Genomic DNA, 24,505 nt, shown 5'->3' with positions numbered 1-24,505 from the left:
TCCGTAAGCTGAATTTCTGGTTCTGGTTCAGACTTCAGGCCCGTCCAGAGGATACAGTGGGTGGGTGGCGTCGCTACTAATACTTACTTGTTTGTTGAGACAGTCTCATGTAGCTCAGGTGGACCTCCAGCTTTAACTGTAGCCAAAGATGGCCTTGAACTCTACCCACCCCCACACAGAGTGCTGGAATACAGAGGCATTGCTACCACCTCACTGGGCTTTTTTCAAGTCATTATTTTATATACTTTTAGTATGCAGCTATCCTTCTACTCCAAAGAGATAAAGCTTAGAGTCTTCACACTGAGCTCTTTACTTCCTTGAGTTTATGAATTTTTTAGCTTTAAATCTTTAGACATTACTCTTACTTGCATAAAAGTCCTGAAGTGTGTAATGGGCTGTAGTAATGGGCTGTAGTTTTTCCATTCTTGTCTCTCTGTCTAATCCTATTCTGCTCATCCTGGATCCATAGAATTCTTTAAAATATTGTTTTTGATCAACTGATGTTAGTCTTTTTGTTTTGTTTTGTATTACTATTATGGTTTATCCCTTCAAAATATCTATTTTGTCATTTCATGAGATTGAGGTGAGAAGTAAGTTAAGACATTTACCTTCTCAAAACAGTCTATAAATAATAACTTAAAAGGAAAACACCAAAGTCAGTTTCCAGGCTTGCTTTTAACACTGGTGTTTTTATCCTCTGAGAACCCAGTCCTTCCTAGTTCTGAGTCTGCTTATCATTCATAAATATCTTCAGTCCTTTGCTCTAGATCCTGGGTATTTTTGCTACTTGGGTTTCTGGTTTGTAGCTGCATCCTGTTTGACCTATATGAAGTCAAGTTCAAAGAACTCTCTTACTTTTCTTTGCCTCTGGGTTTTAAGTAGCACACTCGAGTCACTTCAGGTTCAACATTATCAAGAACTCCCATTAAAAGGCATCAAACTTAATGTGGGATCAAACTGAAGACTTTGAGCTCCTTTCTCTAAAAGGCTAATCTTGGTTTCCAGCTTTTGATCTCCAAATGTATGGATCGAGTAGTGGGATTGAAGTTTCCGCCCACCATTCTCCCCCACTCACTAGTACAGCAGGGATGTTGAAACAGGAGCTTTCAGGACATCTGTTAGAGGACAGCTGTCGGCCCTAATCCATGTGACATAATCATATTGACAGAAAGGGAAGAGATCGCCTACCTTTATTTTTCAAATTTACTTTTCAAACATGAGAAGAAAATAAGCTCATTCTTAATACAAACATCTCTCCAGGGCAAATATATTCTGTGGCTTTTACAAGCTAAGTTTAAAAATGCAAAGATCCTAAACAGGTAATTATTTCCTTTGATGTATTTTGTTTCTACCAGCTCTATATGCAGGCTCACCTCTGGCAGGGATATCTGATAGGAGCAGTTCTGCCAGTTAAATACCTTTTCCACCTATCAATTATGGTTTTTGTTTTTTTTGGTTTTTTTTTTTTGTAGACAGAAAAACCATGAAAATAAATTAGTTTTAAAAACTCTTACAAGAAATACATAATCATGGGAAACAATAAAGGGCAAGATACAGTTGAAGTTCAGCAGCTCTGTGAGTTAAGAATCTTCTCTCTACAACACATTCGTGCCAGTTACTGCTTGACTTAACGCTGGGTTTTCCTTTTTGCTTTCAGGAAAACCTTTAACTTACGCCCTGGGTGTTACCTGTCCACAGCTTCCTGGTGGCTCACCGCTTCTGCCTGCTCCAGCCTTGCTCCGAGGGCAGCTTCCAGGCTTCTGGGCTTCAGAGCTTGTTGTGAAAGCTTGCTGCTTTGGCCTGCTACCCCTGCTTCAGGTGTCAAAAGCTTTTAATTAGCTTGCTTCCTCTAATTACCTGGTTCCTTATGTGTCCGTAGAGTCTAGTACAGGGCCCGAAAGGGGAGAATACCTGTAGGCAATCCTTTTTCTTTAAAGACTCTTGCTCAGGCTCTCCTGAGACTCCTGGGAGAAGAAACTAAACTTAGTGCATGATTTGCCTTTGATAGTGCCAGTCTGTAGTCCAGGGACCCACAGGTGTGGGCATGTCACCATTTATAATCTGTGTCTGTTTAATTGGTTGATACCCAGGATGTACCAGTTTTAAATATTTTGCCTATTGCTGCTCTCTATATAAATTACATTTTTATCAAGAGCACACTTCTGGCTGTTCAGTAAAGGGTTGTAGTGATTTTAGATTTTAGTTTGCTCCTTAAAATTTTTTAATTAATTAATTATTTTTTTTGGTAGTGCTGGGAATTGAACCCAGGATCTCCTGTATGTGAGGCCAGTCCTGCCACAGAGCCACACCCCTGACCCTAAAATTTCTTTAATAATGTAATTGATCATTCACAGAGTAGTTTTTCAGTTTTCTTGTTTGCTTGAGACAGTGTCTTTCTCTGTAGTGCATGCTGGCACGCTGGCCTGGAATGTACTATGTAGCCCAGGCTGTCCTCCAATTTGTTTATTTGTTGTTGAGATACAGTCTTGGTGTATAGCTCTGGCTGTATTGGAACTCTCTATATAGACCAGGCTAGTCTTGAACTTGAAGCTATCCTCTTGCCCCTGCCTCCCAAGTGCTGGCGTTATAGGCATGCTCTACCATGACAGACTAGTTTACTGTTTTTTTTTTAAGTGGGGATGATGGAACACCATTCAGATTAGTGTAGAGATTAAATGAGTAGCATATGTAGTGTGCTTAGCATGTGTAGTACACATACGTACAGTACAATTTCTTCAGAAATAAGTGTTTTTAGTTTTATTAATAAAAATAATGGTAGGTGCTATATAAGAGAAACTTAAGAGAAATATGTAAAACAATAAATGGTCAATAGTAACACAACAATAATGTCCTATTTTCAAAGGTGAGACTTTGAAAGCCCTGGTAGGAGAGCAGTGTGAGCTAGATTACAGGCTCCATAAATCATACAAAAGATGGATTATCACCAGCCTTATTTCTAGATTTCACCATCCATGTAGTAGTGTACTTGCAGATGAGAATATTGATCCCTTATAATGTTCCCTATATATTTACCTACATGAGTTACAAAGCATTCATCTCTCCAGAGTGTACTTACTGAGTACCTGTTGACTCTTGGGCACTAACCATGGGTTGGTGAATAGAAGTGGTAGAAATCCCTACTCCTAAAGAGCTGTGGGGCAATTAGTAAGTATTGTACATAGTTAGACTTCGTAGTGTGTATACATATTATGTTAAATAATTATGAGAATTAAGGAGAAAAGGAAGCAAAAAATGTAATAGAAAGTCTCAAAGGACAGAGTGGCATTTCGGTGAGGAAGTGACAGAGCAGGCTCAGGGGCCCTGTGGAGGTAAAGTATTCTCTAGGTCTTGGGGAGAACAAGTACCAAGTCCTAAGGTGAGGTCGTGCAAGGTGAGCATTGTGGTTTGAGCAAAAGTGAGCTGACGGTGAGGAGTAGATGCCAGAGAGTTAGTGGGCCTTACAGTTTATGGTAAGGACTTTGGCTTTTCTTTTTAACTTTAAGGGAGATAGAAAATCACTAGAAGTTTGGAGCAAAAGAATGATGTCATCTGAAGTACATTTAAGCATGCTGTTTTTGTACTGTTGAGAATAGATTGTGAATAAAGACAGGTAGAAAGGTCAGGTAAGGTATGACGGCAAGGTATATTGGGGCAGAAGAGAAGATATGGTGAATTTTGATTCTATCAGAGGTAGGCTAGATTTCTGAATACCATAAAAAAAATGCAGAACTGCTTGGATATTGAAATCTTATGTAACATAGTGTGGTCATTCTTAGAGGCTATAGATACACACAATGATACACAGGTTGTGTTCAACAGCCAGTTAGTATATTTGTCACATGCTGATCATTTCTGTACTGTGTACAGGTTTTCTAGGAATGTTTGCTAGGAATTATTAAAATCATCTCTGTTGTTTTAGAAATGTATCTTCTTTGGAACTTTTAGCCCATACTAATGTACTTTTTTGATTTTGTGTGTACGTGTGTGTGTGTGTGTGTGTGTGTGTGTGTGTGTGTATGTTGGACATGGAACCTAGAGCCTTGTGTATGCTCTGCAAGTGCTCTATTACTGAGCTACATACCCTACTCTAAGGAAGAATGTTGTAACATGCTGCCCTAGTTAGGATTTCTATTGCTGTGAAGAGACACCATGACCACCGCAACACTTATAAAGGAGAACATTAATTGAAGTGGCAGCTTACAGTTTCAGAGGTTTAGTCCATTATCATCATGGTGAGACATAGCTGCATGCAGGCAGATATGGTGCTGGAGAGGTAGCTGAGAGTTCTACATCTTGCAGGCAACAGGAAGTGAACTGAGACACTGGGTGTGGCTTGAGCATATATGAGACCTCAAAGCCCACCCCCACAGTGACATACTTCCTCCAGCAAGGCCACACCCACTCCAACAAAGCCAAACCTCCTAGTAGTGCCACTCCCTTTGGGGGCCGTTTTCTTTCAAACCACCACGCGTGCCATCCTCTTATGTGTCAATTGACTTTGCTACTTGAACATACAGGATCTAAAGTGAGAGTTCTGAGAGAACTCTACTTTTGATTGTCTACTGCCATGAAGAGGGAAGTCATTTGTAGTGTGAACCGAGAGGAACAGATCAATAATCACCTCCGGAGCTTCATAATCTTTTTTCATCATGGCGTTAATACGATAATTCAGGAATGTTTCTTGAGCTGACTGTTACTTCTCTAAACCACACTTCATTCCAGAGAAGTTTTTAGGCAGCTCATGAAACTTCTTTAAGGTGTACTGTGCAGTAGCATGGTATTCCTTACTGCCATGCACATTGTAGACTCAGGCTCTTGTTGGTCCTTATTGTACACTACCACACATCTAGCGTGTGTTCATGTTGTGACCAAGATGAAGGGTGTGTGTGCCCCACAGAAAAGTTAGAAAGGCAAATAAAAATCTTACCTCTTTGAAGAATTTTCGAAGTAGTTTTATCTTTTAGTATTTTAGTGTCTATTCTCTAATGTATGGCATAGAAATTTATGATTTATTTTACATGTATATATATGTATATGAAAAATAATTATGATCTACAATGTTTTATAAATTTATGTTTCACATCATATGGTGAGCTTGAGCTTTTCTCTATTAAATTAGTATTCTTAACATTTCTTTGGTCACATGAATAATTCTCTCTTGGTTTACTCTATCTTGTCCATTTCCTCTTTAAGAATATGTAAGTCATTTCTAGTATTTTACTACTGAAAACCATACTGTGTTGATTATTGTGACTTACCTTTTATTTGTATGTAGATGTTTTCAATTGAGGAAATTTCTGTGTATTTGTATAGTGTCAAAGTTATAAACTTAAAGCTACAAATTGAAGAGCTGTTGCTCTCTTTAGTGCTGAAGGGATTGTAAGACATACTGGCTGTCCCGTAGTAGTGGTAGATGAACAAGAGGTGGTTAGGAGATGGGGAGAGTGGGTGCTTAAGATAAAGGTATAGACACATGGTCACAGCTCACATCTATTGAACAATTAACTGGACCCTGTACTAAGTACTTTATGCATAGTAATTATTTTGATCTTTACTACATCCAAGGTAAGTACATATATTAAACTCACCATTGATGAGAAAACTGAAACATTGAAAGGCAACTCTTTAAAGAAAAAACCTAGAGTTAGACAGTTAAATGATAAAACCAAGATTTAAAACCAGTAGCCTGGCTTCAGATTCCATATTGCCACCACCTTCCTAACACCTCCAATAAGTGCTAGCTAGGTGTAGAAGTGTGGGGTGGTGCTGTGCACTGGCACTGTTAACCTCTTCGGTGGAGCTGCACAAGCCACAGGTGTTTTGAGTCCAGCATTCTGGGAGTCTAAGAAGGTAATGTAGTGCACCTTCTTACACATCACCCTGGCAAGGCCTGGAGCAGCACTGCACAACACATCTGTTCATGCTTCTGAAGTGAAACTTTATTTTGGCTTTTCAAGACAATTTCTCTCTGTAGTCCTGGCTGTCCTGGATCTTGCTCTGTAGACCAGGCTGGCCTTGAACTCAGAGAGAGCTGCCTGTCTCTGCCTCCTGAGTGCTGGGATTAAAGTCATGCATCACCACTCCCTGGCTAAGCATGTTTCTTTTTACAGTAACAGAGATTAACAACAACAACAACAAAACAACCAAAACCAAAAACTAATAATCTGGTTTCAGCACACACTGCTAAGTGAGTTATGAAATGTTTTGGTTTTTGGAATTGCATTTGAGAGATTGTAGAGCTGTGTGAAATCTTAGCATAATGCCCAGTATTTAGACACTTGGATGTATGTTGTTGGGCAGATGGAGGTTAGAGGAAAACTTGGCAGTTAGTTCTTATCTTCTACCTTGTTGATGCAGGGTCTCTTGTTTCTGGGGCTGTACTGTGTACTTCAAACTACCTGTCCTGGAAGCGTCTGGGCGACTCCTATCCGTATCCCCATCTCGTCTTCTGAATCCTGAGATTACAGATGTGCACTGCCAAATGAGGCTTTTTGCATGGGTTATAAGGATCTATTGAGCTCAGTTTGCTAGGCTTGCTAGTGTGGCTCAATTTTTTACTGAGCCATCTTCCTGACACATCCTCCACCATTTTATTTGATGATGTAACTTTATGGCAGCTACTGAGAAACATTATGCAATAGTTTTAATCATGTCATCATATTACTTTAATGACAGTCTCATCGAGGTACAAATTTCTTAAGTGCCCTTAATATGCACATTTGCTATTAAAACTTATTTAAAAATTAGAGCTTGAATTTAAACCTTTTTTTTAGCCTTGGAAATTCTCCCTTGAATTGTAAAGATCTGTACACATGTTCTTCCCTGCATGTTAGGATACTGTGTTGTTAGCTTCAAATTACTATAACAAAATACCTCAAATAATTCACTTATAAAAAGGGAAATTTATCTTGGCTTATAGTTTTGGAGATTTCAGTGTGTAATCAATTAGCTCTCTGCTTTTGGGCCTGTGGTGAATTAGCATATTGTTCTGGGAGTGTGTGGCAAAATAAAACTATCCACCTGATAGGAAGAAAGGAGTGGGGAATAATGAAGTCAGTTAAGGGTCCCACAGACCCCAACAACTTAAAGGCACAAAACTGTTATTAAGAATTTAAGCCTTCTGCTGTCATCCAAAGTGCTGTGCTGGGGACCAAACCTTTACCATCACAGAGACCTTTGAGAGCACCTCGTATCAAAACTAAAGCAGATAGTGATTGTTTTCTCCACCAGTGCCTCAGTTACCGGAAATGTTGGTGAATATCTGCCTTCCTTTTCTGTAGTTTAGTTTCAGCCCTGTAACAAACCCAGCAAGCTGGATGGAAGGGCCCTAAAGAGATTATCTAGTTAAATGGAAACAACGTAGAAACAGAAATGTAATCAGTTTGTTGACAGTGAGAATAGTCTTATTTGTACTTGGCAGGATTTTGATCTGTAACTGGATATATAAAATACAGAAGCATCTGCTGCTTTTTATTGTTGGGAAGGATGTGTGTGGTCCACAGTTTGTAAAACTGTTAGCCGTAATTGCTCTTGGGTGGGAGTTGGGGGAGGAAGGGAAAGAATGAATTGGAATACATGCATAGTGGGTAAGAGTGTGTGGAGTAAAGAGCATCATCATCTTCAGCTCACTTCCTAGTGCTTGATTCCCACAGAACATCTCTCCTTTGGGCACTGCATTCCCTGTATCATCGTGCTGGAATCTGGCATGCATTGTCTCTTAAGATCTACTGCTTTTCTGTTGTGCATTTTGGTCAGTTTCTTAGTAATAGATGATGAGTTTAAATTCCTGGGCAGGAAACTTGGAAAGGAAGATAATAAGCAGCAGACACTGTTCACAAATAAAATGACTTGTTTGACATATGTTAACTAATATAAATTTTAATTTGACATTTAATTTAGGATCTTAGAATTGAGCGGCATTGAAATAATTGATAATTGGTATTTTTTTCTTACAGAGAGGAAAATGGAAAATGGAAAAAGTATTTTTTTTTGGCCATACTTTAAAAGTTGTATTTCCTTTTATCTTTTCTAGGTTGCTGTAGTTAAACTAAAAAATGCAGATAAAGTATTTGCCATGAAAATTCTGAACAAGTGGGAAATGCTGAAAAGAGCTGAGGTGAGTCTTTATTCTTTGTAAAATTGATGGCACTGGGTTGGAGTACTTTCATGAGCTTATGAATACATAGCAAGGCAGACTCAGATTATTAGTGCATTTAATTATTTCACCAAAATTAACGTCGTGTGTTTGTAAAAACGTAATTTCAAAAGGAGAGAAGAAAGACTATCAGAACCAGCCATGCCACCTGCAGAGTGTATCAGTGAAAGGGCTGTGGAGTGGCTTAGTGGAGGTTTGATCCCCGGAACCTGTGGTGGAAAGAGAAAGCTGACAGCAGAAAGTTATTCTCTGACCTCCACAAGTGTGCAGCATGGCACCTGATCACCTGCATACATGTGTACACACTTATGCACACACATATGACAAACATTTAAAACAGATACAAAGGTAGAGGAAGTCGGAAGTGCTCTTAACCCACGGTTCTGCCAGGGCTGGCTCCAGTTCGTGTAAGGGATGTTGAAGTGATCTTAGGATAATTTTTACATGAAAGGATTTTCTAGGTTGTGTGTATGTTACAACAACCTTCCAAATTAAACTTATTTTTGTGGAAATCCTGGGCATGGGGTGGGGAATACCTTTAAACTTTGGAAGCTATTGCTTAAATAAATGTTTTATTAACTCAGAGTATGTAACTGTGAACTTAAGCACACTTGCCAAATACAGATATTATCAAATGATTTTTTGTTAGTTATATTAAAAACATTTTTACTGACTACGTAAGGATTTCTGTGTCTCTTTTTTTTTTTTGTGGCCATCAAATATATGTTAAACTATATACTTGAAAGTAAATAAAAGCTGCTGGATCCAGCTTTTATTTAGGAGGTAGAAACAGAAAGATTAAGAATTTCCAGTTTATCCTTAGTTAGATAACAAGTTCAAGGCTAGTGTGCGTGCGCGCGCACACACACACACACACACACACACAAAACAAAACAAAAAAAACCCACCACCAACAAAAAACTCTAGATGACTAAAAACAGTGAATTTGATACCTTGTCATAAAAAAATGGAAATCTTATTAAAATTCCATAAAAAATTCCATTTATTTTTCAAAACGAATATCTTAGACTTTAATATTCTATTATCTGAAAAATTTCTCTGTAACAGTATTTTGTGAAGGAGAGAAGCCTTTATTCTTATTCGCAGTAAATGCGAAGCCAAACTAGATATAATCATCAGTATACATTGTTGTTTTGACTGCTCTTCATCTGTTGTTATGTGATTGTATGTGTGTGCGCGCGCATGCACATACAGGTACATGATATGTATGTATGAGTATAGGCATGTACCTGCCATGATGCATGTGTATGTGGAGGTCATAGGACAATTTTCAGGAGGTTATTTTTATTCCCCCACCCCCAACTCCCAGGATCTAGGGACTAGACTCAGTCATCAGACTTGAATGGCAAGCACTTTTTGCTGGCTGAGCCATCTTGAAGGCACTATGCATATAATTTTGATGGCTATATAGGATTGCTAATTTGATGTATTTTATGAATGTTCTAAAGAGTCATGTGACAGCTTTGTAGAATTATTATTTATGTATAGACCTTATTTAACTTCTGTTTCAGCACAGGAATTCTTGTTGCTCATTATCCCAGTAATCTATTAAGGATGAAATTTAAAGAACATATTACTGAGTACAGAAAAATGTAAAAGTGTATGAAAGTTAAATCACTCTGGCAAGCAAAATGTGTAAACAGAGACTTTTCTCTGTCCCACAATCATTTCCAAATAATCACTCAGAGGCTTGTATTAATTATAGATGCTTGGGCAGTAGTTCAGGCTTATTACTAACTAGCTCTTACACTTAAATTAACCTATTAATCTATTTATTGTCACAAGGTCTGTGGCTTACTGGTCCTCCTCATTCTGCTTCTTGGACTGCCCGCAAGATCTGTCTTGACCCCACCCTCTTCCTTTGAGTCCTAGTTTGATTCTTCAGTCTAACTCACTCTGTCTTACCATAGGCCAAAACAACTTTATTATTGGCTAATGAGAGAAATACATATTCACAAAACAGTTATTAAGTAAGAATTACAGTAATCCATTTGTATTTGGTAAAATTAGAGAAAATACTTATCTTATTTTGGTGAGTCTAAAGTTTTGTATCTAATTTACTTTCTATTATAACTAAGGAAAACTATAATTATAACTATTTAGTCTTCAACTCCATCAAAGACTCCAGAAGGGTAGAATGTTACCTAATGATGGACTTCAAGTTACCTGGACAGTCACCCAAAGTTTCTCTATAACATTGGGTCATCCAACTCTGTCCTACAGGCCTAGGATGTCTGACAGACTTTCCTGTAAAGCAGGGAATTTTGAAGGACTGTCCTACCTTGTCTTGGCAAAGTTTGGCAGTCGCCTTTCTTGTGTCCTGCTGGTCCAGTTTGGACAGTAACTGTCAGCAATTGAAGCAAGGGGAGTTTCTTTGCCCACAGGGCCAGCTTTTGCCATAAAGAAAAATTCATTATGGATTTTCTTCAATGCCCATCATCCTCTTTGAAGTAATTGGTCCTGCCAGGAGCAAATGTGTCTCACTGTGCAGAAAAATGTTTGGTTAAAATTTGAAAATCAGCCATGTGGTGGTGGCAGCAGCACACACCTTTAATCCCAGCACTCAGGAGACAGGGCAGGCAGATCTCTGAGTTCAAAGCCAGCCTGGTCTACAGAGCAAGTTCCAGGACAACCAGGGCTATGTAGAGAAACCCTGTCTCATAGAAACAAGATAAAATTAAAAAAAAAAACCACCTCAGAATTTGTTGGGAAAATGAGCAGCTAAATCTTAGTTCTGCAGTCCTAGTAACCCCATGCACATGTTATGTTGTGAAGTGTTGGTTTGTTGAGACAGTGTCATGTTTCTTAGCTAACCAAGGATGACTTTAAACTCTTGGTCTGCTTGCTTTCTCCTCTTAAGCACTATGATTACAGGCATACACCACCATTCATTGTGTTTTTAGAGACCCAAATCATGGAGGGAATGAAAATTCCTTCAGAAAATATGATTGAATTCCTAGAGCACCCCCATACCACCAGAGTGTCCATTTATCATGGTTTAATATTGATGAAGAACAGATTTTCTTAACAGGACCACTGTTGATACTTGGTTATTTCCTGTGCAAGCTGTTCTGTGCGTTATGTGGTGAAGTACCCTGGCTTCTCTTTACTAGATACTGGTAGTATCTTTCCCAATTGGCATAAGCAGCTGAGGACAAAGTCCATTAAGCAGAATGTCTGCAGTATGCCTTATATCTAGACCTATTATCTGTGCTTTAAAAAGAATAGCTTAATGGTTAAACATTTATGAATAAATCATATAATGCCTGAGATTATCTTTATAAAGAGTGTGTGTGTGTGTGTGTGTGTGTGTGTGTGTGCACGTGGAACTGAGGGATGGTGGTGAGTGTGTGAGTATAATAAAATAAGATTGGATAATAAAATAATTGTTGTAATTGAGTAACAGTACTTTGGGTGGAGGAATTTAGTCAGACTCTCTACTTCTGTATATGTTTGAAATTATATACCATAGTTTATTATATATATTTATCTTTTAAAACTTATTTTTACTAAGCAATTTGGGATAAATTAGAACTTAAAGTTAAATTTGTTGTTTTGACTAAAGTCTTCAGAGTTTTGTTTAGTTTGGAATTTTCAATCAAGTGAAGTTCCAGTTACTTACTAGATTCTAACTGGATTGTCTTTAAAATTCCAGATCACTGTCATTGTAAGATAAAGCCAGGAAAAGGGTTTCCTGGGCTCTCCCAGCCTTCTAAAATATTAAGTAGAATCCATACTTTGAGTTCAGTTAAGCCATAGAGTAGGACTTTGTAGTAAGTAGGTAACATGATTCTGTCTTCTTCCTAAAGCAAAATGTTACAGATTTTAGTAACTTGACTGAACATTTAAATCATTATTTCAGATGGATTATATTTACTAGTTTTAGTGTTTTCTCAGATAGTGCTGTTTAATTCTGTTTGTCCAAATAAGTCCTGTGTGTATATACATGAGGATACTAGGGCTAGTTGTAGAATAATTTGTTTCATGTATCATGGCTACTTAATCTTCCTATGGATAACCAGTGTCAAGTGTAAGAGCTGAGGATATAACTCACAAGCACAAATACTATCTATATCTAGCATGTACAAGATCCCAAGTTCAGTCTTATCATAAAACACAACACAAAAGTCAGAGCACCTGCTATGTCCATTTTCTGTGTCTTTCGAAATGGCGAAGTGGATATGGCAAAGCCGGACATTTGTATCATCTAGGTAATAGGTTGCTTGGTCTGTGTTTAAGCTAAGTAATTCTGTGCATTTCCTGGATTGTTTTGGACTCTAGCAATTCTAAAAAACTATTAAGTATTTTAGACTGTGATACAGATTTTGAGCAGTTGCTTGGAAAGTGTTTTCTGGTTTGTGTAAAGTATTCTTGGAAGCATTTCCTTTCCCTTTCAGACAGCATGCTTTCGTGAAGAGAGGGACGTGCTGGTGAACGGGGACAACAAGTGGATAACAACCCTGCACTACGCTTTCCAGGACGACAACAACCTAGTAAGAGATGCTTTTGTGATCTGAGTCTTGGGTGGTGGAGGTCAGCATTGCTTGAAAGTTTTATTTAAATAGAAAAAACCACTGCATTTCACAGAATGAGTTGTACGTTGGTATGAGAATTATTTGTCTGAGAAATTTGATGCTTTTTTGTTGTTGTTGAATTTGCTTATGCCTTTAAATAAGAAATCCCAAACTCAATTCAGGCTGTTTTAATTTACTTCAGTTAAATGCTGTAGGAGACGGTTCAGGGGTTTTGGTTTTTTTATGACTCTTCCAGTGTATTTTATTAGTAGTGTTCTGCTTCTGAAAACTTTACATGCTTTCCAATGTGACCATGTGCTGTATTAAGTTGAGCTACATTTATATGACATCATGGAGCACTTCACAAAAGCTTGGGGGGAACTTAGAGAAAACTCAAAATATCAGAATCTGTACCACCTGAGTATAAATAAGAATGAATAGAGAAGCTAGAAACAGGGAAATAAAGTCAACGGATAAATAAGGTGAAGTTTGCTCCAATTCGATAGGTAACTACTTGGCCTACTTACTATTCATAGTTCTTCAGTTTTTGATCCATTTTTATTTCCAGGTGTATATCTTTTAGAGAATCGTTCATGTCTTGAAATGCTGTTATGTACCAGACTTGACAACTGGAATGGAAAGAATAGGGGACAGTTTTTATTTGCTGAATGCTTAGTGGATGTGTGCTCCCTGCTGGGCACTGTTCTCTGTGTCTGGAGAGAACAGTGAGCAAGAGATAAAAGTTCTCTCTTCTTAGTATTATTTACATAAAGTATACCAGATGATGAGTCTAAAATCAAGTAAGTAATATATGTAAAGTAGTTTAGATGATGAAATGCTATGTTTATTCAGAAGTATAAAGTCTGAAGATTCTTCCAAGACAGATACATGATAGCTAAATCAAGAGGAAGAAAGATACAAAGAATGTCATTTTGTGACATAAATATTACATAAACTTCAAGGTTTACTTTTCATAAACTTGTAGTATAGCTACACTTATTGACCTACAGATTGTCAAAAACTACCAAGCCTGTTATAACTTGATAGCATTTTGAGTTCTGTGCATATTGCTGTACCATGACATTTTATTTTTTATTAATAATGCATACCTATCATGTCAGAATGCTTTAGTGCCCAGGACAGTGAAGGTTTTATGGATTAAATAGCAGAGCATTGTGTTTAATATTGAAAACACATTACACATCTATACTAATAGAATATAGTGTACACATACATTGCCAGATACACCACACATTACCACATTCTCAGTTCACAGGAAAGAATTGATTAGTAAGGTTAGTAAATTTAAAACAGAATACTTCATTATAATATAACTTGTAAAAATAAAATGAAAATGAGTCTACAGCCATATAGGTGGTTTCTGAGAAGCTTATGTATTAGATAAGAAAAGCCATTTATCTGTGTTCAGCGCTGAATTGTGCTTGATTGCAAAGCAGAGGGAAATGGTCAGGGAGAAGAAACTTTTTTTTTTTTTTTTTTTTTTTGAGACGGTTTTCATGTGTAGTTTTGGTGCCTGTCCTGGAACTCACTCTGTAGCCCAGGCTGGCCTTGAACTCACGGACATCCACCTGGCTTTGCCTCCCGAGTGCTGGGATTAAAAGCGTTCACCACCACAGCCCGACTAAACTTGTTCTTTTATTGAAAACAGTTGCTCAAAAAATTGAAGACATCAGGAACAACACAGATTGCTTTTAAAACAAAGGAAATGTTGCAGAGTGGTGGTGGCGCACGCCTGCCTTTAACCCCAGCACTGGGGAGGCAGAGGCAGGTGGATCTCTGTGAGTTCGAGGCCAGCCTGGACTACAGAGGGAGTTCCAGGAAAGGCGCAAAGCTACACAGAGAAACCCTGTCTCGAAAAACCAGAAAAACAAAACAAAACAAAAAACAAACAACTAAGGAAACTCAAAGATTTGTTTTATTTCTCATGTAATTAACCACTCTTAACCTTAATCCTGCCTCTTGGCCTCCCAAATCTGTAGTATTTACTGTCTGCCTCTCTATAGCAAACTTGGCCTGGCTTCTCTTGACATTAACAGTAAAAACAGGGCAAGCAAGAATCATGGAGTAATACTTGTAAGTGTGAAACAAGAACAGGTGTGCCTACAGTGGATGGAAGTGAGGACACCAAGAAGAGAAGTTATGGAGTGGTCAGCAGACGGATGGAGACACTGCACTGTGGAGACTGGGGAGAGCAGGGCAGGCATGCATTCCAGTGGTAGAGCGTGTGCTAGCACATTCAAGGTCTTGGCTCCCACCTTCCCGCATACACACACAGGAGTACAAGAGGTAGCCAGGAACACCAAAGGTATTTCTTAGTTAAGAAGAAAAAATAAGATTCTGCTGTCATCCTTGAGCGTTCTCTATACTCATCTGCATTTGTCTTTAATACTATCTCTGTTGAAATCCCCTGGAAACATTCAATTGTGCTGAAATTCTACATGTTAAAATAGTCATTTCCAGAATTTTCTGTTGGAATTAAACTTTGTCTCATTTTAGCTTTATGTTTTAAAGTCTGTTACACAACCAACATGTGTGTGTGTGTACAGTGCCTCTGAATCTTTGGTAGAAATTTAGAAAAGCATAAAGGGCATGATCCTTAGTATCTTTAGCTAAAGTAAAACTAACTGTTTGTTTATAGCTGTAATACACATGAGGTTTTTGTCTGATGTCAAGTCAGATCCAAGTGTAGAAACAGTGCTATTCCAATATTTATATCCCTTATATGTTTTTTAAAAATGAAAAAATTGGGTATAAAACCAATTTAATGGGCAGCAAACAGCATTTAAGACTCAAATAGAAAGGAAAACAAGCATTTATGGTGATTGATTATTGAGAGTAAATACTGACCTAACAACTGTTGCAACGGTTGTAGGGAGATGTGATGAGTCCACTCACTTCAGATGCGGAACTGAGGACGGACTGAAGTACTAATTCCACCAAAGTCCACCTTGGCGAGCCACTGAGCTCGATTAGGGTTAGTTACAGGAGCAGAACTGACTCACAGACAGCTCCATCACCAAGGCCACGCCAGCGTGGGTGACAGCTCAGAAAAGCTGGGAAGGGAACACACTGCACACCTGCAGGCAGATCAGCAGGTTGGAGAGCGCCCTCTGCAGGTAGAGCCTTTGCTCTGAAGTGGTCTGTGCTTTTCCAGGGAGCTCTGCTGCTCTGAGTAGTGTCTTCTGGGCAGTGTGGCCTATCTAACAGTGCCATTTAGCAGTCTGTAATGTTTGTGTACACTTTAGGAAGGAGGGATTGGTTCTAGTGAATACGGTCAGTTTCAGAGACTTTCTGAAGCTATTTTGAGTTGTTTACTTCCTGAGCTTAAGGAGCTTCCCTGGGCAGTGGAAAGTAGATTTATTAGCAAAATTCATGAGTACATTGAACATAAAGTAGATATTTATTTACACTTAGAAAAAGTAAAGTATTTATCATGGTAATTTTCAAAAGTAATAAGGCTAAAATCCTGTCAGTGTATTTTTTTGGAGATAGATTTATAATCATGAATTTATATATCGCTTAAAAAGTACATTTTGTTATAAATATAGAAATAAATATAAACAAGTGCTCAAGTGGCAGAGTTTACCTTTTTGATTTATGTATATGAATGTTTTGCCCTCATGTATGTTCGTGTGCCGCTGTGTGCCTTCTGCTTGCGGCGGTTAGAAGCCGGCATCCAATCCTCTGGAACTGCAGTTATGGGCAGTCAGGAGTCCCTGGTGTGAGTGCTGGGAACAAAATCTGGGTCCTTTGAGAGAGCATCAAGTGCTCTTAAGTGATGAGCCATCTCTCCAGCTCCCCAAATGCCAGCTTTCAAAAGGCAAACATTTGCCAAACAGTATTAAGAGGAGAAAAAAAAGTCAGAACTGCTTATTACCATTGTGTCTTCTGAATTATTTAGACTGATTTGCATTCTTTGTATTAGACTTAGGATATATATTTCTTCTTCAGTGACTTTCTCTGAGAGAAGTAATCTGTATATTATCAGTTATGTTATTTATATTGAAATAAAAGTAACAGTATTTGGAGGAAGATCAAAATGAAAATTCTTGTCATTTACAAGAGGTAGAATTCAGAAGTCTTAGCTATCATTGCAGCCATTCTTTTAAGAATTTGAAAATTTTAGAAAGTAAGTGAGTGTGTAAGGCTGAATGGTAACAACTGTGCCCAGCATGTACAAGGCCCTGGATTGCATCCCCCCTGCACCATCCAAAACAACCCATACAACCTATTTTGGAGATGAAGCAATGACTTAGCAGTTAAGAGCACTTGCTGTTCTTATGAAAGACTTGAGTTCAGTTCCTGCTACCTACATTGGCAGCTTATAACTGCCTGGAACTCCAGTTCCAGGGGATATATGCTGTTTTTTTTTTTTTTTTTTTTTATCTCCATGGGCACCTGAACACTCGCGATTCACATATATACACTCATGGCCTATGTATACTTGTAAATAAATAAATAATTAAATCTTTAAAGGATATTAGAAAATAAAACAATTTAAGAATGTAGACAAATCTAATTTTAGATACCAAAACAGAAATTGTATTCAGTATATTTATTTTGCATGGTAACTTTTAACCATTCTTTTAAGTAATCAAACATTTTTGCTGCTATATAACTCAAGAAATATGTAGTAGATAATTTGGATTTTTATTTCCAATTTTCTTAGATATTACTATCACATACTATGAAAAAGTGTAGCATTATATCGAGTGCCTTTTATGTGCGTAAGCAGAAGCTGCACAGTTTAATGTATGATACTAAGGTGTGAATAGAATATTTTTTCTCAAGAAAACTCATTGTGTTTAAAGCTGCTGTGTCAAACACTGACACATGAAATCCTTATGTCTTTGAATATTATGAATCAGTGAAAATTATCTTTCTATCATATGTTCTTATTCATAATTTCCTGTTTATTTTATGCTTGAGGAAAAAATAGAAAATGTTTAAGCTTTAATTTCTTGAATTATCATTTATAAACTATTTTGAAATAGAATCTTATTATATATCCAGGGCCAGACCTAAACTCACTATGTAACTCAGGCTGGTCTTGCATCCTCAGTACTTTTTCCTCAGCCTCTTGGGTGTGGTATAGTGACTTTTTTTAAAAACATATATTTTCAGATGTTTTTGCATTGTTTCCTTATAATACTATGTAAATTTTGGAGTGGTTAGTGGGACTTGAACCTAGTGCCCTATGGATGTTAAAGACTGACTACTGGGTTAGAGCACCAGCCAGAAATACAGTTCTTACTGAGCCTTATTGACTGCTTCCTTAAATATCCGGCTTTTTTGTTTTTTGAGACAAGGTTTCACTATGTTAGTCTAGGCCAGCTTTGAATTTGTGATCCTCCTGACTCAGCCTTCTCCTAAGGGTTGTTATTACAGGTATGTTCTACCACCCCTGGTTGAAATAGTGGTTGTAATTGGGTTGCTCAGATGAGTAATGTTAGGTCAAATAATATTCTTCTTTGTTTGTTTAGGCTGGCCTCTAACCTGCTGTGTGACCTGAACTTGAGCTTTTGATCTTTCTGCTTCTACCTCTTGAGTGCTGGGGTTATGATAGTGTATCATCATGTCCAGTTTGTGCAGTGCTAGGGACAGGATCCAGGCCTTAGTGCACACCAGGCAAGCACTTGACTACTGAGTTATATCCTCAGCTCCATAGTTAAAGGTTGGATCCTGTGAAGTGACTTTTCCAAAGGACTGTGGTGTATGTTGATGTGAAACAGTGTTGCTTCTGACTCTCTGGAAGCATGATGTCCTGCTGCTGCTGTGTCCTTCATTTCCTGACATACTGTGGCAGTTGGGCATGTGTTACTTGGCTGATGGTGACTGTAAATGTCTGTTAATATCCTCAGCCTAATTTTGTTGGATTGTCTGTCTACTAAACAGTTGGGAAGTGCTGTTCACTTGGAGGGCTGTGTTCTTCCTTCATCTGTTTTAAGATTGTTGCACCTTGGTGTATGTTTATTTGAATGAGTTTAAAGAAAGTTTAACCATATTGGATGATATTTTTAAGGTAGTTCAGAGCAAAAACCTGTCCTGCAAGACCCTTAATTTTCCCGAGAAGTTCTTCAGAATGATAGAAGACTGTTGCTCCAAACATAGGCAACCGCAGCAGAAGATAGTGCCCAGGGACAGAGGTGAGGGTTTGAGGGTCTTAAAGTGTGATGAAGACACATCTCAACTGATGAAAGAAAAGAACAGATTATTTAGCAGCTCAGTTTAGATAATAGGCATCTGTCTATTAGAAAATAGTCATTACATCCTGACAGAAATACATTTTAGACCAATCAGTGAGCCAAATTCAAAGGCTGGATTATTTTTGTTCCTGTACTCCTGGCACTGGTGACTGAACCCAGGGCCTCATGCATGCTCGATAAAGCTCTACTGCAAAGCTGCATCTCTAGCTCTTTAAATAGTTCTTGTAGTTTGCAGTGATCTTGCTGAGTTACTCAGGCTGCCTTTGCCTTGTGGTCTTCCTGCCTCAGCTACTTCACTAGTGGGATTACTGACCTGGGTCACCATGTCTAGCTGGATTCTTGAAGAGTCTAAAGCATTTCCCTACATTTATTCCTGCCAGTGTATTTATGATGCTCTGAGACTGATCATTAATTTGTGTTTCTCTGTAGAGTATAAATTCTTTGAAGGTATATTCTTACTCATTTGTTGTGCCTCCGTTGGATGAGTATGGTGTTACCACACTGTAGGTATTGTTAAAAATTGTTTATGGAATTGGTGAATGAATTTATTTGTTATTCTAGTCTGGATTCCATTTTCTGTTGTTGTGGAAATCTACCCATTTTCTCATAAGTCTGTAGCAGTAAACACCACAGGGAGACAGTGACCTGAATTAGGATGCTGTTAGTGGATAGGGAGAGGAATAGATCATATACAGAGTTAGTAGGTAATAGACTCAGAAAGACCTTGGTGAGTGAATTCAGTCTGGTGAGTTAGATTCAAAGAATGACTTCCAGTTAATCAGTGTGATCCAATATCTTGTCTCTAATGACAAACTGCCATTGAAGGTATGATTCATTTTGATCTGTTTTTCTCTTTGAGAGTTTTGTGGCTCCCCCCTCCCCTTTTTCATTGTGATGGATTCTGTCTTTATTAGCAGCTAGTTTACTTCTGAGAACAAAGTAAAGGAAGACTGTGAACTCATTTTAGGAGACAAGAAAATGTAGGAGTACTTGCATATTTATCAGTTTTTATTCTGTCTTTATCATGGAAAACATTAAGTAAAGCATCTTGATAGTTTTGGAAGGAATAGGCTTAGGGTTTGAGTAAAAGGAAGCATAAAATAGTATGTGGATAAAGGCTCTTAAAAGATAGCTTGGGAAACTTCATTTTAAATCTTGACTATCAATAGAAAAAAATGGAAATAAAAAATTTTTTTTTTTAGCAATTCAGTGTTGTATGTTGTCTTCAGATATTTTAAGAGTCTGCTGTAGTAAGAACTGAGTAAGCTGTCAAGGGAAAAGCCCTTGCTGTAGGGACTTCCATCCCTTTATCCCATGGGCATATCCTAGTGTTTGGTACATAATAATCCCAAGTGGAACACAGTAATATTACTAAAGAAAAGAGTTATGTTGTATGACTTTCTGTACATAAATTAATTAGAGTCTGTTTTAATTGCACCTCTTTTGTACCTTAAAGTCTTTTCCTGCTGCAGTTCTCATTGAGCTTCTTTTAAATTAAGAGATAAAAGTTTCTTCTCCATAACTGTCTCCATTTCTTGCAATCTGATAAAGTTATAGAATTTTATTACATTGCATTAACTTGTTATAAGCTTCAGGGTAGAGTTAGTTAAATATTAGGCCTTGTAAATGCAATAAGTAAGCTATAGACCAGGACTTGAAATATAACTTCCCTAATTTTCTAGACTTTAAATATATAAAATTAGTTTCTTTGACATTTTCTGTGCTTAAAATTTTCAAGTCTCAGAATGAAAGAATTTTTATAGCCAAATTTAAATTGTAATATTGGCTCAGTGATATCCTTGAAATATTTTCATCTTGTAATAAAATTATTGTTGAGCTAGAGAGATGACTTAGTGGTTAAGAGCACCTGCTGCTCTTGCAGAGGACCTGTTTTCTGTTTCCAGCACTCACATAGTGGCTTACATCTGCCTGTAACTCCAGTTCCAGGAGATCCACCACCCTCTTCTGACCTCCATAGGAATTAGACACCCTGTGGTGCAAAGACATATGCAAGCACTCACTTGCACTCAAAATAAAAATAAGTCTTTAGAAAAAATAAAATCAGCTGGGTGGTGGTGGTGCATGCCTTTAATCCCAGCACTCAGGAGGCAGAGCCAGGCGGATCTCTGTGATGTTCGAGGCCAGCCTGGTCTACAGAGTGAGTTCCAGGACAGGCACCAAAACTACACAGAGAAACCCTGTCTCGGAAAAAAAAAAAAAAGAAAAAAAAGAAAAAAGAAAATCATTGTACCATCAAGGCATGCCAAGTGGTACATACGCATATGGACTTATTCAAGTAATAAATATTTGAAAACAATCTAAAATGTAACAAAATCTATAACATTGTCATCTAACTCAGAGAGCCTGGTGAACATTCTGATAAATACCCTTGCCCTTCTTTGGTACTACATACATATATACATACATACATACATACATACATACATACCATACACACACATCTAAAATGGGTATGCTTCTGTTTATGTATATTTGAGAAAAATCCTTTTATCAGGTGAGTGATACTGTCATTTACTTTGCAAAGGACAAAAGCAGCAAAAATTGTAATCCTGTCTTTTAGACAAGGTTTTAAAATTTTGTCTCATTGCTTATGAAATTTAAAAGTCTTACTACTATTAATGATACTTATCTTATATACTTAAATATGAGTTAACCACATTAACTCATAAGTAATTAACCTTCTTAAGTATTCAGCCTAGTCCTAGTTAACCCCAGGATGCATTAAGTATATTAATTTTTACCATGATTATTTACTGAGCACATTGTACTTTTTTTCACAGTACCTGGTTATGGATTATTATGTTGGTGGGGATTTACTTACTCTGCTCAGCAAATTTGAAGATCGACTGCCTGAAGACATGGCTCGGTTCTACCTGGCTGAGATGGTGATAGCAATCGACTCAGTTCATCAGCTCCACTATGTACACAGGTGAGTTGGCCCATCTGTTGTTCGGCTGGCTGTGACGATATATGGAGAAACAGCTCTGTTGCTGCCGAGTTATTAATTATGGTCTTAGTTACACCTAATCCACAAACACTTTATTTTGAGATTGTTTTGGTTTTGTGTTTTTACTGTTACTATTAATCTGCATCACTGAGCTGATGTGTCTGCTTTTATGTCCATATATATAGATACTATTTACAAATGCCCACTGCCAGTCAGCATTTTTGTGGAAAGCTTTGAACATACTCATGACTGAATTTACATATAATGTCCTTCCCAAAAGGGGTATGCAGCAGTCAGTTTCCTTATAGTTGATTCTTATACACTGATAGTTAGAATTCTAGACCATAAATTATAGACTTGTTATATATTTTATTTTTCTAAAGAAGAGACTTGGGCTGGGGAGACAGCAAGGATGAGGCCCGAGTTTGATTCCCAACACCATGTAGAATCAGAACATGGAAGCATGTACCCACTGGGGTAGAGGAATGCAAATCCCTAGAGACAGATGGCTGGCCAGCCAGTCTAGCCAAATTGACAAGCTCTAGGTTCGTCTAAAGACCTTGTCTCAGGAAATAAGGTGGAGAGTGATTAAGGAAGATACCCTAAATTGACCTCTGACCTCACGTGCACATGTACCCACATGTACACACTCATATATATACACACACAGAGGAAAAGACTTTAAAGGATTACATATATATATATATATATATATATATATATATATATATAAATAAAAGATTTTTTTTGTTTAAAAGACACAGTTGGTTTTGATGTGTATGGCATGATCTTATAATAAACTGACAAGTAATTCATCATTTATACTTCCTTCTGTGTGAACTAGGTATGGTGGTTTATCTCTGCAGTGTAGCACTTGAGAAGTAGAGGCAGGAGGATCTGGAGTTAAAGACCCGCTTTTGTTATGGAGTGAGTTAGAGGCCAGCCTGGTCTACACGAGACATTGTCTCAAACAAAATGAAATGAAAAAACTAAAACATTTTTTCCTATGAGTGTGTATTATATTACATACCATGTATTATTGGATGAAAAAACGTAGGCCTATTTACAAAATGTTTTTTATGTATAGGATGTTTAAAAGTATAGTAAAATATTGAAGAACATTTAGTGGTTTAAAAGAAAATAGGATCTCATCAGGTTACCAGGGATGAGTCTTTTTTTTTTTTTTTTTAAACACAGGGTTTTTCTGTGTAGTTTTTGGTGCCTGTCCTGGATCTCACTCTGTAGACCAGGCTGGCCTTGAACTCACAGAGATCCACCTGGCTCTGCTTCCCGAGTACTGGGATCAAAGGCGTGGGCCAACACCGCCCGGCTTGGAATGAGTCTTTCACTGGGCAGTACAAAGAGTGAGGAAGAGGAGGATGCTAAGACCAGTAAGGGCTACTCCTGTGTTAGGAAGGAGCCATTGCAGCTTTGAAAGTTAGACTTTATTTATTTACTTATTTATTTTGAGACAGGATATCACTATGTGTATGTAGCTAAGACTGGCCTGGAACCCAGTCCTTCTGCATCATATTTCCAAGTGCTGGAATGCTAGGCATGTGCTAACAAAGCATGGTCTTTATCATGAGACTACTAAATATCATGCTACAGACCTTAGACTATACCTTGGCCTGTAATAAGTTACCATTCATTACTGTTTCATGGCTGTCTTCAAGTTGGACATATGTTCATCTCGTTTTAAGTGTCCTTTTAGATCTTATAAATTCACTCATGTTGGAGGAAGTATGGGGAATATGATCAAAATACATTGTATGAAATTTCAAAGAATTAATGAAAATATTTTTTAAGTTTTTTTGAAGTTCTTAGCTGAAATGTTTGTTCAAATAGACAAATAATAGAATATTAAATATTAAAAATGAAGAGTTACTTCATTTTAAATCTTCCAAAGGTAGTTTTGTGTAGCATGAATCTTAAAGAGTCTTATTAACAAAAATAAACCCAGAGCCAGGTATTGGGGTGAACGCTGAATGATCAGAGAGACAGAACCAGCCACAGCTACCTCACCTTGCCAGTTCCTCAGCTGATCCTGTTTCCTCGGACTGGAAGCCTCTGAGTCCTCATCCAGAATGAATCTCAGCTGAACTGCTGCTCAAAAGCCTAAAAGCTTAACCAGGCTCGTTCCTGGTTTTCATGCCTTTTATACCTTTCTGCTTCCTGCCATCACTTCCTGGCATTAAAGGCTCTTGTTACCACACCTGGCTATTTCCAGTGTGGCTTTAAACTCACAGAGATCGGATGGATCTCTGCCTCCCAAGTGATAGGATTAAAGGTGTGTGTGCCACCATTTTCTGGCCTCTGTATCTAGTGGCTGTTCTGTTCTTTGACCCTAGATAAGTTTATTAGGATACACAATATTTTGGGGAACACAATACCACCACAGTTTTGTAGAAGTCTAAAATTATAAATTTTTCATTATTGACTTTATTCAATAGCATTAGTCATTATTCTTGATAACAATCATTTTATGTCAGTTCACAAAACTTGTATTTTCAAATTTTTGTCACCTGAGAAGAGATGTTTATCTTTTTGTATAACCTGCCATTAGGTATTCAGTGAATGTTCATTTAAGATTGTGAGATTAAATTGTAAAATCTCCTCA

General features: G+C 37.7%; 1 protein-coding gene across 9 annotated transcripts in view; it reads left to right on the top strand.

Annotated features, from left to right (window-relative positions):
* Nucleotides 1-24,505, top strand: part of Cdc42bpa (CDC42 binding protein kinase alpha) — a 205,110-nt gene that overhangs the window by 59,746 nt on the left and 120,859 nt on the right. For 5 of the 9 annotated variants that reach the window (XM_059280686.1, XM_059280685.1, XM_059280679.1 and 2 more), the window contains exons 3-5: nt 8,033-8,116; nt 12,574-12,669; nt 21,719-21,867. In XM_059280686.1, the coding sequence (XP_059136669.1) occupies nt 8,033-8,116; nt 12,574-12,669; nt 21,719-21,867 (329 nt within the window). Of the gene's footprint in view, nt 1-1,657; nt 1,819-8,032; nt 8,117-11,843; nt 11,958-12,573; nt 12,670-21,718; nt 21,868-24,505 lie in introns of those variants that run through there. The other 4 variants (XM_059280680.1, XM_059280681.1, XM_059280683.1 and 1 more) reach the window with 4 other exon arrangements.

The sequence above is a fragment of the Peromyscus eremicus genome, chromosome 15, assembly GCF_949786415.1.
Source record: "Peromyscus eremicus chromosome 15, PerEre_H2_v1, whole genome shotgun sequence".
In the NCBI taxonomy this organism is placed as follows: domain Eukaryota; kingdom Metazoa; phylum Chordata; class Mammalia; order Rodentia; family Cricetidae; genus Peromyscus; species Peromyscus eremicus.
Note: the sequence above shows the minus strand (reverse complement) of the source record. Positions and strands in the feature narration are given on the sequence as shown.